This window comes from Penicillium solitum (assembly GCF_028829755.1).
Source record: "Penicillium solitum strain IBT 25940 chromosome Unknown utg000001l_segment0_segment0, whole genome shotgun sequence".
NCBI lineage: Eukaryota > Fungi > Ascomycota > Eurotiomycetes > Eurotiales > Aspergillaceae > Penicillium > Penicillium solitum.
In genome coordinates, this window is record NW_027072121.1 from 7,091,348 (window position 1) to 7,109,257 (window position 17,910).

General features: G+C 47.6%; 11 protein-coding genes across 11 annotated transcripts; 4 read left to right on the forward strand and 7 right to left on the reverse strand.

Annotated features, from left to right (window-relative positions):
* Positions 1-385: 385 nt before the first annotated feature.
* Positions 386-1,699, reverse strand: N7455_002698 (uncharacterized protein; the record flags this gene model as incomplete). The annotated part of the gene is made up of 1 exon (XM_040953458.2): positions 386-1,699. One exon carries the CDS (start codon positions 1,697-1,699, stop codon positions 386-388), a length of 1,314 nt encoding a protein of 437 aa, XP_040816228.2.
* A 628-nt stretch (positions 1,700-2,327) lies between these two features.
* Positions 2,328-3,456, forward strand: sod4 (mitochondrial 37S ribosomal protein mS42; the record flags this gene model as incomplete). Its single annotated transcript, XM_040953445.2, has 4 exons — positions 2,328-2,387; positions 2,444-2,624; positions 2,738-2,862; positions 2,926-3,456. 4 exons carry the CDS (start codon positions 2,328-2,330, stop codon positions 3,454-3,456), a joined length of 897 nt encoding a protein of 298 aa, XP_040816361.1.
* A 279-nt stretch (positions 3,457-3,735) lies between these two features.
* N7455_002700 (ubiquinone-binding COQ10-like protein) lies at positions 3,736-4,530 on the reverse strand (the record flags this gene model as incomplete). The annotated part of the gene is made up of 1 exon (XM_040953440.2): positions 3,736-4,530. One exon carries the CDS (start codon positions 4,528-4,530, stop codon positions 3,736-3,738), a length of 795 nt encoding a protein of 264 aa, XP_040816163.2.
* Positions 4,531-4,888: 358 nt separating this feature from the next.
* Positions 4,889-5,823, reverse strand: N7455_002701 (putative C6 transcription factor; the record flags this gene model as incomplete). The annotated part of the gene is made up of 3 exons (XM_065604338.1): positions 4,889-5,029; positions 5,092-5,231; positions 5,307-5,823. 3 exons carry the CDS (start codon positions 5,821-5,823, stop codon positions 4,889-4,891), a joined length of 798 nt encoding a protein of 265 aa, XP_065462829.1.
* Positions 5,824-6,047: 224 nt separating this feature from the next.
* Positions 6,048-6,453, forward strand: N7455_002702 (uncharacterized protein; the record flags this gene model as incomplete). The annotated part of the gene is made up of 2 exons (XM_065604339.1): positions 6,048-6,246; positions 6,443-6,453. 2 exons carry the CDS (start codon positions 6,048-6,050, stop codon positions 6,451-6,453), a joined length of 210 nt encoding a protein of 69 aa, XP_065462830.1.
* A 373-nt stretch (positions 6,454-6,826) lies between these two features.
* On the reverse strand, positions 6,827-8,433 carry N7455_002703 (uncharacterized protein; the record flags this gene model as incomplete). Its single annotated transcript, XM_040953340.2, has 2 exons — positions 6,827-7,792; positions 7,858-8,433. 2 exons carry the CDS (start codon positions 8,431-8,433, stop codon positions 6,827-6,829), a joined length of 1,542 nt encoding a protein of 513 aa, XP_040816328.2.
* A 1,572-nt stretch (positions 8,434-10,005) lies between these two features.
* Positions 10,006-10,406, reverse strand: N7455_002704 (uncharacterized protein; the record flags this gene model as incomplete). Its single annotated transcript, XM_040961846.1, has 2 exons — positions 10,006-10,330; positions 10,396-10,406. The coding sequence occupies 2 exons, from the start codon at positions 10,404-10,406 to the stop codon at positions 10,006-10,008; spliced, it is 336 nt and encodes a 111-aa protein (XP_040807729.1).
* A 387-nt stretch (positions 10,407-10,793) lies between these two features.
* Positions 10,794-11,482, forward strand: N7455_002705 (uncharacterized protein; the record flags this gene model as incomplete). The annotated part of the gene is made up of 2 exons (XM_040961840.2): positions 10,794-10,991; positions 11,054-11,482. 2 exons carry the CDS (start codon positions 10,794-10,796, stop codon positions 11,480-11,482), a joined length of 627 nt encoding a protein of 208 aa, XP_040807714.2.
* A 526-nt stretch (positions 11,483-12,008) lies between these two features.
* N7455_002706 (hydroxyacyl-thioester dehydratase HTD2) lies at positions 12,009-13,191 on the reverse strand (the record flags this gene model as incomplete). Its single annotated transcript, XM_040961838.2, has 2 exons — positions 12,009-12,532; positions 12,593-13,191. 2 exons carry the CDS (start codon positions 13,189-13,191, stop codon positions 12,049-12,051), a joined length of 1,083 nt encoding a protein of 360 aa, XP_040807727.1. The 3' UTR covers positions 12,009-12,048.
* Positions 13,192-13,944: 753 nt separating this feature from the next.
* Positions 13,945-14,980, forward strand: N7455_002707 (aldo/keto reductase family protein; the record flags this gene model as incomplete). The annotated part of the gene is made up of 2 exons (XM_040961826.2): positions 13,945-14,235; positions 14,291-14,980. The coding sequence occupies 2 exons, from the start codon at positions 13,945-13,947 to the stop codon at positions 14,978-14,980; spliced, it is 981 nt and encodes a 326-aa protein (XP_040807723.2).
* Positions 14,981-15,730: 750 nt separating this feature from the next.
* On the reverse strand, positions 15,731-17,813 carry N7455_002708 (uncharacterized protein; the record flags this gene model as incomplete). The annotated part of the gene is made up of 3 exons (XM_040961824.2): positions 15,731-16,894; positions 16,948-17,732; positions 17,792-17,813. 3 exons carry the CDS (start codon positions 17,811-17,813, stop codon positions 15,731-15,733), a joined length of 1,971 nt encoding a protein of 656 aa, XP_040807731.2.
* Between the last annotated feature and the right edge of the window lie 97 nt (positions 17,814-17,910).

Consider the following 17,910-nt stretch of genomic DNA (forward strand, 5'->3'; position numbering starts at 1 on the left):
ATACAACCTCTCGACATTCATGTATTTTAGGATCTAATATATACACCCATTGAAACTATCCTTCCTTCTCGAGATATTTATGTATGGTCGGTTTGAGTTACTGTCTGCCTAGATAGATATGACTCGCCCTTTCTAGGCATATATTCAGTATAATAATCTTGCACTAAAAGCGAACTATATTTGAATTAGATGAAGATTAATCAGGTATTTAAATAGATGAAACCCAACCTTCGAAACAAAATGAAAAAGAAAACAAAACAAAACAAATATGGATATTTTGGTACACGGTTAATATGCCAGAACAACCAAATGTCCCGAGGTCTAAACCAAGATGACTGAGCGCACAGCTCAACCCAACACAACGCAGGCTAGCATCCCTCAATTATCAACGCCCAGGATCCCTGAACGGATTTTCCCGAGAATCGTCATTAGTCGGATAAGGTGGCTTCCCCTTGCCATCATGAGGAGTCCCAACAACCCGCATCAGGTCATTAAACAGAGTATCCGGCCTAGCGGCATCACTAGGGTACGGCTCAGGCCCCAAAAAATTGCGAGACTGCGAGAACGAAGACTCAGGCGGTGAATACACCTTGATGCTTTCCGTACTCGGCTGACGCTGCCGTGGCGGAGTAAACGGAGCCGCTACCGGTGCCGGTGCCATAGGGTTTGGCATAGGGATAGGCGGCACATCCTTGTCGAATCGGGGGTTTTGTCTTGGATACCCGGAGAATAGACTCCGAACTCTGCTGCCGGTGCGGTGGATCATTGTGCGAGTCGAGCGTCCTCCTATGGAAGAGCGCTTGGCTCGCGGTGGGCTTCGGAGGAAGTCGGTGCGGTAGGAGGTATCGTCTTGGGGGATGGGGTTTGATATGCACAATATTGCGCCGGAGGAAGAGCGTTGGGACCAATTAGGCCCAGATTTGCCTTCTTGTATTTCACATTCGTCTTTTCGGGTACGTCGGAAACAGAAAGATATTAAGAGGGCTGCGACTGCACCGAAAACGGCACCTGGGAAGAAGCCTGCTGCTAGAGCTCCGGCTGGGAAGGAGGGGCATGAGCTTGATACCTCTGCGCATGTCGTGGTGTTTGTGGACTTTTCGGATGAGGGGGATGGCACGGGTGTGATGGTTGCCTGGGGGGTTGCTGAGCTTGTAGCCGTTGTCGATGCTGCGTTGGTAGAGGAGGTAGATACAGATGATGATGATGCTGTATTGTCAGACGATCTGGGTGAAGATGAAGATGTTGTGTCGGTAGATGAGCTGGATATAGATGTTGTTGCGGTTGCGGAAGCTTTTTGGTCCAGGGAACAAGTGTTGTCCCCTTGGCAGGTGTAGCCAAACGGGCAGCACGCATCGCCGCATTTGGGAAGGCTGTCGCCCAGACGGGTTGTCTTGACGGAACTCTCAGGATAAGTAGTAACATTCTGCTGTTGTACATCACATGTAATCGGCGAGATATAGTCACAACTTTTACCGGCGGGACAGCAGATGGAGGAGCTGCCCTGATCTAGACTGATGCAGGTGGAGCCTGAAGGACAGCAGAAATCATTTGGGAGTTCTGTACTGCCACAGCGAGCATACGAGGAGGGACACGAATCTGAGCTTCTTGGAAGAAGATCAAAAGAGTTATATGCTTGTCCGGGTCGGATGCTGGCCATGAGAGTCAACAGCAGCAGAACGGATGGCCGTAACCTCGTCATATTGGCGGTGCGTACGTAGGCCGAGGAATATAGAAGTCTCTGACGATCAAATCCAGAAGAGTCTCGCCGGAAGAAATAGACTGGTAGCGTCTGACAGAATGTTCACGTATAACGCAAGCTAAGTCGCAAGTAGGAAGACCAACACTGGAGGAAACCTTGACGGAGATAGATCGCAAAGAGCTAAAAGACAAAGGCATTGACTTCCGTCTGAAACAAAAATCAGTCAAAGAACCAGGACATGTCATTCTTGAAAGAAACCTCAGCACTGCCATCCTTCAAGTCTTGTAGACAAAGAGTACTTGCACGCGCCGTGGTCCTAAAATAGCCACTGGGTTGTTTCAGGGTGGTCTGCATGATTAAAATGGTAACAATATGGGCGCTAAATCAGGTCTTTGTTACATGACCCCATCGAACAAGGGGATTGCAGAACGAGGATTGGATGAAGGCCAAAGGGTGCAGAATAGTACAAGGCGCTTAGAGATGAAGTAGATTTGGGAGATGTGATTGGCTGTTTGACCAGGGGTCTTACATAACCACGCTAATCCCGATCGGGCAGAACGTCGGGAGGGAAATTCTTCGACATCGAAGCTCTGTACGATTAACCCGACCATTCACAGTGCCGCTCGTCATGTTCAACCGATTCGCCAGGCCGCAAAGCGCTTTGCGCGCAGCCTCCTCTTTCTCCCCAGTGAGACTCACTTCCTCCGTCGCCCAATCCGCCTTTACTAACCGCGTTTTGTCCAGAAACCTACCTCCGCCTTCTCACGCTTCCAGACTCGGGCTATCCATCGCATTCCCCAATTGCAGCACGACGCCTACTATAAGGAGAATGGTGTTCCGGAGTTCCTGTCGCCTGAGGCGTTCGATTTCTCCTGGACCCAATACCAGAGTCTCCTTGTTAACAAACTCAATTTGTTGACACAAGGTGAGCCCGACACTCCGACCCTGTGGCACGATACATTGATCCAATTCGGCCCCAATGGGACGATTGAGCGACATAAGACATTGGAAAACGTGTCTGACATTCGAATTCAATAGATACCGTCGACGCGGATGCCAAACCAGGAGAATTGCTGGTCAAATACTCCAAGCGTCCGGAGATGGCATCAGTGTTCAACTATGCCTCAATGGCCCACAACAACCACTTCTTCTTCAACTGCCTGGTCAGTAACGATACCAATCCCTTCACATATGACATTCAATCCTGACTAGCCTCCCCAATATAGTCCCCCACAGCCACCACCGTCCCCGAAAAGTTCGCCAAGGACATCGTCGACACCTGCTCCTCCGTCGAGTCCCTGAAGTTGGATTTCCTCGCCACAGCAAGCTCAATGTTCGGCCCCGGATTCGTCTGGCTCGCCAAGAACCTCGAGCGCGAAGGCATGATGCACATCTTCTGCACCTACAGCGCCGGCTCCCCCTACCCGGCCGCCCACTCCCGGCGGCAACCCGTCGACATGGCCACCCACACCCCGGAGACCCAGCTGGGCAACCAGTTCGCCGGTTCGATGGGCGCCCACGCCCAGAACCAGAAGAACCTCGCGCCCGGCGCCGTCGACGTGCAGCCCATTCTCTGTGTTAACACCTGGGAGCACGCGTGGATGATGGACTACGGTATTGCCGGCAAGGACGAGTACCTCGAGCGCTGGTGGGATCGGATTAACTGGGATGTGGTCTTCGACAACTACAATGCTGTCGGCTCGATGAAGAACTCGCGCAGCTCCATCAACCGTCATCGGAGTATGAGCATGCTTTAAGTTGAAAATCATTTCTGTGTCTGGATAATCTGTATTATATACTATCATGTTTTATTTTTTTTTGGTACCCATTGCTCATTCTCACAGGCTTCTGATTGAGCATGTACAGCGATCCACCCAATAGAATCAAATTGGCGATGCTCTCTATTTCCCTTCTACTGTCAAGAATTTGAGGATATGCAAGTCTAACAAGTAGTACTTATGTAGTTGCCATACATGCAATTTATGCTCAACCAAAACACCTCTAATATACAATCCAATCTACAATCGACACTTCTCTCACTGTCCTTTCCCCTCAACCTCCCGTATCCGCTTCTCAAAAGCTTCAATCATAACCCCAGCCATCTGCCCCTCAACAGCACTCATAAGAGTAGCATGCATCTGCGAACGGAACTCAAACCGCACCTCCAAATTGACCTTAGTCAACGGCCTACCCTGCGCGCCAGGCGAAAGCGGCACCAACTCCCACCTCGTAGTCAAGTACTCGAAGAGACCCTCATTCGCGCCGGGGAAGAACCCGCTTAGCCCAGACGAAGAAGAGCTCTTACCAGCCTGGCTATCCGATCCTTCTTTACCATAGTTCGCCCCGCTCTTAGCCTCCACGGTCAGCTTCTCTATGTCGCAGATCACGCGCGACGTGAAGGTCTCGCTGAGCGGGCCGTAGCCGACTGTTAGGAACGCTTGTGTTGGGTACCCTGTTTCCGGATCCCGGGCTGTCACGGTCGAGGCGGTGAGGAATGGGAGGAATTGGCTGTAGGATTCGACTGAGGAAATCACTTTGTATAGTAGGGTTGGGTTGTATGGGAGGTTGCGGGTGGCAGTTAGGACGCGGTGTGGGGAGTTGTTGTTATTGTTGCTGTTTGGGAGGAAGGAGGATAGGTCGGGTAGGCCGAATGCTCGTGTAGTGGTTTTGGGGCCATTGGTTGGGAGTAGAGGTCGGCGCAGAATTGGTCGTTGGGTTGTGTTTATTGTCCTCGTGCTTGTCTTGAGTTGGTGGGAGACTGGGCACACATTCTGGCGCTGGGAGGGTAGAGTTGCGCGACTTGGAAGTCGCAAGGTGCGGAAGGGTCGCATTGAGGAGGGTTATATTAAAAGGATAGAAGATATACACAGTTTGGTTCTTGGAGTGTAGTGGTTCCTGACAAGAAAAAGCTCCGGTTCCGCGGAGCGGGATCTGCAGCCGCCTCGGCAGGATTTACTGTAGATTTTATACTTTGTACGCCTCTCTTTCTTTTGCTAAAAAAAATGAATGGCTCTAAAAGAAATTTTTATTGACATCACGCGTGGGCTTACGTCTCATTCATCGATTAATCTAGCTCAACATTGTGAGCGCTTTGGTGGGTAGTATCTCAAGATCTTTAATGACGATGTACAAGAGAAACACAAAGTATGTTCATAATATTGACGATATATATAGAACTCACCATCGCCATTACTGGTAGCTCTGATTATCCATCGGCGATACTCCCGGAGGATACGCACCAAAACTGTACGCAGTTGCAGGACCATCGGGGTCCCAGGTGTTGTTATTGGTGGCCATTTCGACACCTGAAATGTGACTGTCGTACAGATTCTAAGGACAAAGGATTAGTTAGGGCTTTGATAAGCATCCAGAAATGTAGCTGGGGCTCTTACCCAGTCGAGTTGAGCGGGTATATCAAGCATGTCTTCAATAACCCCCAGGGAGTTGTATGACGGGGTCTGAGCGGGGTTGGGTATTGCGGACTGCAGCATTGGATGTGTATGTTGAGTATTGTTGATCAAAGGCTGTTGCACTGGTGGATTGGACTGATATACCATCTGGGAACCTTGTCAGCGCGATATTGCAAGGAGAGAAAAGTTATACTTACTATCCATAGGCGCCGTTGGTTGCTCAGCAGTCGAACTGGAACATTGAAACTCACCTTTCTTCACCCGTTTGAGCATGATATTCAAAGCATTCACTGCTCGCTGAGTATCTACAGACCGGTGACGGGAGTCCATGAATATGCGATGGGTATTTTCCAGAAGAAGCAAGAAGTCTGCGCGTTCTTGGGGCCCAAGACGTGCGACATCACCACGATCTGCATCCTGAGACATCTCAAGACAAATAATCATTGCTGAGAGCAAAAAGGAATTCTGGAGGGAGTTGAGGAAGTATCGCTCTGCGTATAACTGACCACCCGGCATGAACTCAGTCCAGACCTCTGTGTGGTATTGAAGCACGTCCCGAGCTGCGGCCAGGCACGCTGATCGCGAGTAAGCGAATTTGGGATTTGTCTCGGCGATATACCAGCGATGTAGGACAAGACGTGCTGTTTGATACATGAGCTCTAGCGCGAAGCGCCGCATGGTTATTTCTGCTGGGTCTGCGATACACTGCGTCATTGGTCGAATTTCCAAGCAGGAGGATACCATGTCATGTGCGGTCTCTAAACGACGGTCGATTTCCATGATATCATCGTAAGATGAGTGCTCTCGAGAAAATGCTAGGTCCGGCTAGTCTTATATAGCTTCGATCTTAGCTAGGAGAGATCGTACGTTATCGTTATTAATAATATAGCTATAAAATTCGAGTTCATATGTTGAACTTATTGGGGGCGGGTCTTCACATGTGCTTTAAAGCTCAGTTCAATGTTGGGGCAGAACGATTCATCCGTGACTGGCAGACCACAGAGGTGATTCTTTCAGTGCGGGATCTTCGCATGTATGAACACGACCCTTTGATCGGAATTGTTGTCTTGCCGCTAGCAGACACCTTCAAGCAAAGATCTCAAATTAATGAGTATTTCTCATTATCTGGCGGTATTGGTAAGTTCGCCTTAACGCAGGGTGCATCCGGTCCGGCTAATTTACGACGGTAGGACATGGTCGTGTTCGTATCTCGATGGTATTTCGGTCGATACAGTTACAAGCACCTAGATAGAGTAGAAGGTCAGTCTATTCTCCAATATCTAAGACATTACTAGAACTAATCTAACTAATCTCATTCAGAATACTTATATAGACTATAAGTAAAAGATAAGATCGAAGATGCTAGAGGCTATTTTTCAAGATATCCCTAGTACCATGAAACGGATCAAGATATCAAGATTAATATTCGATGGCAGAGACCACGAGGACATCCCTATGTTTAAGCTACCACGGTTTCAACTAAATAACTAAGAGATTAAATATGAATTTAACCGTAGTTCCCTCTATATAGAACGGGAATAAGTATACATTGGTAAATATATCGAATCCTATTGTTCCTATTGTTCCTAGGGTTTGAACTAAAAGGTATTAGTATTATTCTGATCTCGAGCCGGTGCACTACAGAAGCTTCGTCGGGGCCATATTTCGTCCTAGATTTTGAAAGAATAGACTAATATTTCAGACGAACAGGACAGTCTCAGCCCGTGTTTGAATATATAGAGATCGTCTTGATGACTGCCCGCCTGGTAGTCTCATAATCAAAAACCTGAGCATGATCCAACTGTTCAAACCACAGCAGCTCAAGTCCATGCCCAATCCAGGGCCTGATTTTCCATGCTGCTTCTTTATCAACTTTCCGAATTTCTGATGAGCCCATCAGGTACTGCCCCACTGTTTCGGTGTCCACAATCAAATCCTTACCACTCAAAACAACTGTAACATTTCTGCCCTCCTGCTTATTTTCTGCCTTCACGCCGAGATCCTCCTTCCAAATAATATTGTCAATCCAAGAGAATCTCTTTGCTAAAGTATGCGCAACTCCAATGTCTTTGCTTCCGAAATACCATAGCTGATATTCATTGGCTTGTGCTGGTCGGCGAGCTATAAAGTTGTATGCCACATCAGGCAGGTGGAGAAGGAATGACACTGGATCAATGAAGACCGTAGGCCCGATAAGCGGAGTAAATAGATCGGACTTGAGAAGGTGTGCGGCGATTATGGAACCATAAGAATGGGACACAAGCACGAACTTGTTCCATCCATGGTACCGCATAATCTCCATGATCTCGCCGATTATCACCTCTTTTTCCAGAGAAGGATTCGTTATTCGAGAGCTTATTGGCATGATTTCAAGTGCGATGATGCCGACCTCAGTATCGTTGGTCCATCCCGTCCCCAGTTCCCTATTTAACTCTCGAAGGAAGCTTGTGTAAGGGTACAGGCCAATCCCGATACCATGTATGAATAGAATGGGTAGCCGTTTCTTGGATGTATGCCGTCGATGCCAGTATGTGAGATGCCGTGCCGGTGACCGGTAGGGTGTGAGTATAGTGAGAGGACGAAATGGGAAGACGGTAAAAAATCGCAAGAGCGAATTGCGATGGAAGTGAAATCCATTGTATAACATTTTGCAGTACATCGTTGTGTCAACCACAAAGACACACTAGGTTAATTAGAATGTCAGTTTAAAACGGCCTTTGTCACATAGAGAGGAGAGAGATAACTAACACTGTACCATAGTAGACTTCGATGTAAACCGCCTGCTTCATTTAAAAGCCGTCCTAGGCCTTTCACATCCATCCTTCCCGGTGACAATTTTCGACCAGTCAGCTTCTCAAGTTCAGTTGTGTAGGCTTCAATTTCCCGCTCAGTCTGCTGGTCTTGCTCCTGAATATGGTCAGGTCCAAATAATGACCATCTGATAAAGTCTTTCACGTTATCGCGCTTTATGTATTTAGCTTCTGGGACCATAAGCCACTGGCAGAGGTATTTCTCCATGTCTGGCACAGTTTTATTGCATTTCCTAAACAAATCCTCTCTGAACTCTGCAGATAAAGACCTATGGCAGATAGAAGAACGGTAGAGAGCGTATATAAGTGGTATATAGACAGTTGTGAAAAAGACTGCCTCTGCAGTGAGCCAAATGTGGACAGCGTAGGGTATGCGTTCAGTATAAGTTGGCAGATGAAAAAATCGAACGACCAGTAATTGAACGCTGTATAGAATACTGATTGGTGCAATATTGTGAAGAAATAGGATGCAAATCCGAATAAAGAAGTACTCAGCAGTAGATGTTCCAATCATGGTGACTTTCCATAACGCTGTATTTTGACAATAGAGAAAAAGAAGAGTGATATAGAGAACAATATCTAACTATAGTATATATATATTGAAAGTTCGATTGTTGAGGTATGGCCCAACAAATTTTTATTTGGTGACATGTGATTCCATGTATATGACGTCATATACGCAGGCATTTCCCGAGGTTGGATATGAGAAAGCTGTACATTGGGTCCTATCATCAAAATAAATCTTCAAAATTTGCGTCGGTTGGGTCCAAAATCCACTCCGACATGGCGCCTTTGGTGATTGGGGGTTATCGCTACCCTAATCTCGTCGATGATCCGTCGTCATCACTTCAATTACCTTTTACCGCATTTTCAGTACTTTTAACATTAAATCTGCGCCAGACGCCACCTACTATCGAAGAAAGAGGGACCGAATAGCAACCTCCATGGATGTTTTATGCGCGCATGGTATTGCGGATTCTTCGCGAGCGCGATTTTTCTAGTGTTGAGTGCTCGAATAACGACTGGTTTCCATACATTGTCGTACTGCCTGATTAGTGTTCCGCAAAGCCCAACCCAACCCAGAGCCCATCAATGGGGGGCCATAAGGCCCCCATTAAAGCCCATTGGAAGGGGTTCAATCGGCATCTTGTAATCGGTATACAACATTGTATTCTGACCCTTTTACTAGTCGTATAAAATTCAAATTTAGGTATTGATAATAACAGTAGCTATATAAGTATAAATTTTAATTTTAAAGAGAATCCGACTAGTAGAGGTCGAGATACTACAAAAAGTGTTATTTTACTGCTTAATATATATTTAGGATCTAGATAGGAGTACTAACTACTACTTTCTAAGTGAACTTCTATAATTTATAAATTATCTAAAGAATGCACTTTCTCGCGTGTTTAAACGTGATTTAGAGAGATAACTAGTAATTATTTCTAAACCATTCAAATTAATAATATATTACCTTTAGAATAAGGCCTATAAACGGGGGTAAAACGAAGGGAAATTTAAAAACCCCGAAAAGGGTGTTCAACTTCTGAATTCTTGGCATATTTGTACTGTTTTGGGCTTATTTGGGGGTCCATTAACCCGCAGTGGGCTTCTCCTTAGGCCCATAGCCCACCGGTGGGCCCGAAGGTAGGGCCCAAAGCCCGGCAGCCCATTTGCGGAGCTCTGTCTGATATCCATCAAATTACAAAGTATGTATGTTGCTTTTTCCTCAAAAGTGTATCAAGTTTAACCATCCTGAAAACCCTCAAAAATACAACAAAAGTTAATTGCCAAAACATCTCTCAAAACCAGTCGCAATAACAATTTCGATCACGGATATGTATTTTCTCGTCCTTGGTTCGCTAACGCCTGTACATTTGTAAGTGTCAAGAAGCACCTATTTCACGTTTGTTCGACGAGGCAACAGCGGGGTTCACACTCGTAAGGAGAGCGTCAGGCCACGCTATGTTGTGCTGTATGATGTGTTATCAATATGCCGTTGTTTAGGGCTGAGACCAAACTCACATCTTACAGTAGTCCAATAGTAACATCTCCTTTGACTCTCGCATAGATTTCAACCTAATTATCACATCAACCCAATTGTTACATCGCCCTTAACTCGTGCATAGAGCTCTACCTCGACTTCCAGATCCAACTCAATTTTGATCTTCAAGCTGCTATCCTTCTCGCCCACTTTTTCTGGTCGATCTTTAATCCGCGATTGATGAACTGGAACAATCCTTCTACCAGTGCTTGCGGCTGGGACTAAATCATCCTCAGTGGCCTCAGCTGCCGCGGCTGCCTTCCGTGCCCCGAGTTTCGCGGGCTTGCGGCCGCCTGTAGGGTTGGGAGGGGGTTGAGATTGTGGTAGGTCTTCTTCGGAATCCTCGGCGCTGTTTTCTTGCTGTTGTCTGCGGATGTCATTAGTTTCATGAATTTAGGGTTGGGAGTTGAAGACGGAAAGGTGGATATCTACACTTGAGACATGATGGTGGATAGATGTGGATAAAAATTGAGAATTGATACAGAAAATGTTATAGTTATATAGTTACAAGGAGGAAACTGTGGTACTTTATATGAATTGAAAGAGGGGCAGGCTTCACCTCGAGAGAAATGCGGCACGCAGATACCCTTGCGATATGCCACCACGTATGCTTGTAAAACCTGTATTAGGAAAATCGACATGCGCTAAGCTGCATGGGCTCCAGGGCTGGGCATAACGCGTCATAATGTCAGCCATAACACTCTATGCGGATGAAATAGATTAAATTATCCTCAGTGCGCGTTTCACGTAAAGAATCGGCGAAACCCCACTCCCTCATGATATTCAAATAAATCACTCTGATCTCAAATCGAAACAACAATCAATGAACTATGGTTCTAGGTCTACTTACTGCTATAGCGGCTTGTCCTGCAATCGTTGGGACCACTGAAGCAGTCCGCCAAGGCCAAAGAAAGAACTCGAAAGAACAGCACAGAGGCGTGAAATCGAATCTCACCGTTTCTTGCGCCAGTACCTCATGCGCAGGCAGCGAAGTTGATGGATGCTCTATTGTGTTGCGCAACAACAAGGTACGTACTACCGGCAACCCAACAAACCTGTCCTTTTGTTCGCTAATGAAGTTGATAACTAGCTATACATTGCGGTGACTGCGACCGAGGGTCAGACCAAATGCTCACAGCATTTATTCGCAGGATATTTCCTGCCTTATCCTGACCAAGACTGGGGTCGCAAGGGAGAAGGACTGGTCTCTACAATCTCCGATGAGCCCCCACAACTAAATTGGATATACGTGGACCAAGAAACTTATGAGGTGAAGTACGGCCTGCGACAAGACTCGGAAAACCAGCTTGTTGGGCCATGGGACTGCACTCCAATTGATAGGAGAATTACTTTGGAGGGCTGGGAAGGGTTTATGGCCGTGGAAGATGAGGGGGGGTCATGGGCGCTCTATTTTGACCGAGACGACAACGGTTTGCGATGCAAAGGGTTAAAAGGAAGAATTTTAGAAGTTGAAATGACAAGGAAAGAGAGAAGAAAGGGTAAAGATGAGGAGGGTTAAGCAGCCCTAACTAGACCGGTGGTAGTAGTATCGGCTTCTTATTGATCTCTATTTATCCATAACCAACGCTATAATCAACGGTCTTAGCTCTAAACACTACCTATATAACCTAGACGGGTATACCATAAAGTGAGACTTAAGGCGAAGTACACTTCTAAAACCTAGGATACTTTTGATTAAGTAGCGCATTATGTATGCACGTCGTGCGTTGAGCTTACTTTCGATACCTGCACGCCGTGCATGAAAATTGTACGCGCGTTCGCTTTTTGGGGGCGGATTTCGCCGCCGCAGGGTCCAGAGGTTCGTCCATTATTATTTATAGTTATTGTAGTTATTTCGATCGGCAAATGATGAGGATGCCCAGGAACTACAACCTAGGAACATTCCAGGTGGAAGGAAAAAGAAGTGGACTCCCTAGCTCGTGGGGGATCGACACGCCCCGCTAACCCGTGAACAGAGCTTGGTGTACTTTGTTTCTATCAGGAACACCCTTAACAGACTACAACCACAGTCTTATATACAGTCATTGTGTATTTATATATCGGGTTTATTTCTGCTGTTTATGTTTACTGAATATCAGCCTTCATAGCGACTACTCCTCCGGGCCCAATAATCTGCACCTTTGTTCCCTCGCCCTCCTCAAGCACAATCCGATACTCATCCCCGGCATATAGTGGACTCGTCGCTCGGTAAGAGATGCGCTCTGGAACAACCAAGGTAGAGTCCGTGACATCCTGGCGAGTGTCACGCCAAAGATCTAGAATGGAGATCAGATTCAACGGACCATGTACTACAATATCCTTGTGTCCTTCTACATCCCGCGCCCAGGGCAGTGAGTAGTGGATCTTATGAGGGTTGAAAGTCAGGGCAGAGAAGCGGAAAAGCGTCACGGGTGTTTGCATCAGGGTTCGCGTGTGAGTATTGCCCTCGGTGGAGATGACAGACGAGGTAGGATTTGGGGTCGCAATATGGGATGTTGGAGACGAGGGAGGAGCGCTGGATGGCGTTGATGCAGACGGAACAGGTAGAGCTTTACGGAACACCCAATTTCTATATGAATGTTGTTGTCAGTACTTTTGTCTGCGGCATTCTTGAAAAGGGAAGCCGGACCGTCGGTCAATGATTGACACGCCGTGCTCGTTGGAGAATTCTTTCTCGATTCCAACAACAATCATGTCCTCGCCAGTCTTTTTCACAACCTTGGACTCCGCGCTAAGTACCCGCGTTGTCTCCTGCACTTGCTGTCCTACCCGTAACAGATTGGGTTTCCCATCCACACGGGGCCACAGCACCTCGCCGCCTGCCCACATGCGCCGCGTGAATGGCACGTCGGGATTGTATGACGCGTCGGTTCCATCTGCCCCGAGTTCACTTTCCAAGAATGCGGGTGTGAAATAGGCGAGGTGATAGCCCGGCGGCACAGGTACTTCAGATTGCGGGGCGGAAGCACCATTGGACAGGGAGGGGGCACCGGGGAAGAGAGTCGGGCGATTGAGGGTGAGGGTGAGAAGTTGGAGCTGATTCGCATCTATCGTTTGCGTACGGGTTTGTGGTCCCAGTGATTGGAAGCGCGACAAAAAGGCCGAGGCTACCGAGGAAGCATCTGAGCGGAGACGCTGAGAGATGGTGAAACTGCGAATTGCGCCCGGTCGGGTTCGCGCCAGTACGCGAGGCCGAAGGTGTGTGAGTAATGACATACTTGAAGACATGATAAGTTAAGGAAAGTAGTAAAAAGAAGAGTAGAGAAGAAAAAGAAAAAGGAGAAAAAGAAAAGCAGCGGGGATCTCCAAATGCATGCGGGGAAGCCGATTTGCTTCCAAGTCGGCTGTATACTTCACTTCGTAATATGCTATTGGATGACCTAGGTAACTTGTTTTTATATACTATTTTCTTCTAATGTTTAGTATATGATGGCCATGTGTTGATTTTAATTTGCTAAGTAACATAATTCCCTACCTTTTACCTATAGTAACTACGAAACTACATACGTAGTTGGTCGCGTATGCGGCCTATGTCCTTGACGACGTAGGGGTTTAATACTCTTATCTAACCCAAGAGAATATTAACTAGGGATGTTACATGTAAGATAAAACTCCAATGTCTCCTTTTGATGTTATAGGTCAGTACCTGTAATGTGAATCAGGAACTCGGAACTCCGAGTACCTAGAAACCCTAACCTATCTAAGTAAGTGATGCCATGATTGATAATCCATCCACCGGAGTACCTCTGGTAGAACAATGATGATATTCAGGGGTTGTAGACTCATTCACAGTATTCCAAGGGTTATATGAGACTTGATTATAAATGTTTTGGATTATAAACCCAAGATAACTTTGGAACCTTCCGAGGTTGGAAGGAGCCATGGATACTCCATGGATACATCTAGGATATAAATACCCACCTTCCAGTGTTGTTTTTAGGCATTCATATTTCCCATCTTCTCATTCTTCAACCATCTATCATGGCCGGCATCAAAATCATCTGGGGCGGTGCCTCAATCATGAATGAAGCCGCATATCCGACTCTTGAATCCATCAACGAGGCCCTTGACATTCTGCAATCCAACGGCATCAAAACCATCGATACTGCCAAGATCTACAATAACTCCGAGGAGTTATTAGGAAAGGTTCACGCTGATTCCCGCTTTACCATCGATTCGAAATACCCTGGCGGATTTTCGCCTGATCCTTCCACCCCCGAGTCTCTTGTGACAAGCTTGAATGAGAGTTTGGCTCGTCTTCAAACCGGCCAGGTGAGCTGCTCGTAATCCAAGACCGCAAATACCCAGTCCCTAATCCCATTCCTAGCTCGATATCTACTACATGCATGCACCCGAACGCAGAAGCTCCATGGAAGATCTGCTGGCTAGTATCAACGCTGCGTACCAGGCTGGAAAGTTCAAGCGCTTTGGCCTGTCCAACTATCTGGCCGAGGAAGTCGAAGAGGTAGTCCGCATCTGCCGTGAGAAGAATTACGTTGTGCCAAGTGTCTACCAGGGCAACTATTCAGCCGTCGCACGCCGAGGAGAAAAAGAGATCTTCCCCACGCTGCGGAAGCATAACATCTCCTTTTATGCTTATTCGCCCATCGCAGGAGGATTTCTGACCAAGGATGTCGCGACGTTGGTCGCCGGCGGCCAGGGTCGATGGGATCCAAACACCCCGCTTGGTGGAGTCTACAATGCGCTTTTCAATAAGCCGAGCATGCTCAAGGGCCTGGAACAATGGGAGAAGATCTCCAAGGAGTCTGGTATTTCCAAGGTTGAATTGGCATATCGGTGGGTGGCGCATAACTCGGCCCTCAAAGAGGAACTCGGAGATGCTGTGATTGTTGGCTCGCGTAATGTTGAGCAGCTCAATCAGACGCTTGCTGCATTGAGCAAGGGTCCCCTCAGCGCGGAAATTGCAGCACGGATTGAGCAGGTGTGGAAGAGTGTCGAGGCTGATGCACCTTTGGACACCTTCAACAGTTTCCCCCATAATGATAAGGTTGCCTGAAGAACGTCGAGAGAAGGATATTGCAGACCATGCCCATCAGAGAGAAATCATTTGTAATCAGTTTAACATGTGCCTTGAAATGAAAAAAAAGCCATCAGTTTTCAAGAATACGAGATCATATCGTAGATTAAAAAACCATGCACAAAGCTTGAAACGGTTAAGCCGTTGGGGTGGGATCATGGTGGGGCCATAGTGTGGATTGAAAGCTGTGAATAGCTTCAAAGATCACCAAAGAAAGAAAAGAAACCCGCCCCCAATAGTTCCTCACAAGCTAGTCTCTGGAAATAGATTTCTCATTGTCCAGGACGCGCCTCACTCACTGTAACTCTGAGGCATCAGGGATGCCCCTTTTCAAGGTGGGGTTGGGGATTGCTATGCCTGAACGGACAGTGCCATTTATGCTCACTTATGGTACCTTCCTAGGGGACCTTGGAATATCATATACAACATTGAATTATATGTAGCCCATGGTGCCACTAATACTACAGTGGGCCAAATAGACCAAATTATCAAGTTCTTACGTCGTCAAGTACAGGGGATGCATGAGCAGCCGACTATTCTTGCACGTCCTACATGTAAACTTCAGTCCAGTGATATTAGGCCAACCCCAATGGGTGTATGTAAATTATTGAATTGAGGGCTGTTGAGGGTATCTTGAAGTAAAGGAGAGTAGGGATAGAACCGAAAAAAAGAATAGAGGCAATGATAAAGCAAGTCAAAAGAGACACACAAAACCGAGGTGCAGACGAATCAAAGTCGAACCTGACCACCAGTCAACCGTTCCCAGTCCCTCTGTCCAAAGGGAACATAGGTATTGTCCTGAAGCCAGTACAGTCGGTCCTTCTTTGACACAAGAGCTGGATCCACGCCTTCAGTACGGAGAACATGCTTCTGTTGCTTGTTGTTACCGGTTGCCTGCGTCACAGGCGTAACCCGCAAAAACAGAGGAGCCGCAAACCGGGGCAGACTCTTGAGAGTGTGTGCAGCCAGAGTATCAAGCACCTCGCGCGAGGGCTCCAGTGCAGAATCAGAGACGTTACCGTTTGCCATCTGCTGGTTGAAGAGGATGGCTGCACATCCGGCACGGCCATCATGATTGGGAAGAGATACGCCGTAAACATTGGCTTCATGTACTTCAGAATGCGAGCCCAGAACCTCGGAAACCTCGCTGGTGGATACATTCTCGCTCTTCCACCGGAAGGTATCACCCAGTCGATCCGAGAAGAACCAGCGGCCGTCTTTGTCCCATCGAACCATGTCGCCGGTCCGGAAAAAGGCATCGCCTTTCTTGAGTACATCCCGGATAATCTTGCCTTCTGTCGCCTTCTTGTTTCCGAAGTAGCCCTGGAAATTGGCAGTAGGATCCGCTGCATCGATAGCGAACAGCAACTCACCGGGATCACCCCGAGGGACATTCTTGCAGAGACCAGTCTTGGGGTCACGCCACGGTTCCTCGGTCTCGTGGTCAACATCCACGATGGCAGAGCCACGACCAAGGATGATATTTCCCAAAGCACCGTTTCGGCCGATAGCACCCGCGGAGAAGTCGTTCGACGAAATGTTCCATGAACCCGCAGTGCCTTCGGTGGCAGCGTAGAACTCGGCAATTGTGGGAATGTTAAAGCGTTCTTTGAACCGGTTCCAGATATCGGGACGTAGTCCATTTCCAAATGCCAGGCGGATATTGTGCTTCTTGTCAAGGTCCTCGCCGGTGACCGGGTCATTTTCAGGTGCCACACCCAATAGATAACGTAGTGTCTCGCCCACATATTGGATAATCGTCGCATCGTTCTCGCGAGCCTCTTTGATGAAGTTGCGTGCCGAGAACCGGCGGCCAATGATCATGGTGGACCCGGCCATCAAGCAAGTTATAAAGCCAAGCACTGAAGCAGAACTATGGTAAAGAGGCATGCACTAGTCAAGAGGTTAGCTTGGACAGTAACATTTGTAAATTCGGTAGACCTTACCGTGAAGAATCTGTCAGAGGAAGTAATGTTCAACCAATCTTTGACGAACAAACTACCAGACCAGCACTTCTTCCAACTGACAATAGCGGGTTTGGGAAGGCCAGTGGTGCCGCTTGTGTAAATTAAAATGGCCATATCGCGAGGGATCAAGCCACTTCGGGCCTTGTCATCCTCTCGCGTAGGCTCCATTCCTAAAATCTGCGCTTCCACCTCGGGGGTATGAAACACGATTTCAACCGGCCCCTTGCCATCACGGAAGCTCGGGGATGTCAAAGTCTTCTCCTGCTCCTCTGGGAAGCAGTGACGAACTTCTTCGTCAACCACCAAGAGTCTCGCTGTGGACGTTCGGATAGAGTGTGTGAGCGGCTTGCCGGACAAGTTGTAGTTGATGAACGCAGGGACTGCTCCGATACTCCAAAGTCCTAGCAGCATGAAGATAAAGGTGGAAGAGTTCAGGAAGTCGATCGCGACGATCTCCTTGCGCTTGATGCCGTGGACGTTCTTGAACCACGCTCCGTAGCGAAGAACCGTGATGTAGGCTTCATGGAATGTCGTTGTTCGTCCGTTGTACACAATAAAATCGTTGTCTGCAGTTTTTGGATTGAGTGCATGGGATTCAAGTATATAGAAGAGGTTCAAGCGGTCGCCACGTTCGGCAACGCGGGACTTCACTGACATCTTCAACAATCCCTTGAGAAGATTCAAATCGTAGGAGACCGACCATCTTGCGTTTAGATATGCAAGTGTGGTGGCCGCGGCAGGGAGTGCAAGACTCAAGGGGATATCTGTACAAAGAGACAGTTGTTAGCCCATGCACCCCGCCACGCCGTATGTTATAACCTACCGGGCAAAGGTGGCAGCGGCATTATGGCCAAATAGATTCAAGTATCAAGCCCAAGTGAGTATGATTGAGTATGATCAAGTAGTTTACTCGCGGGGTGCGATATTTGGAGTGGAGGATGA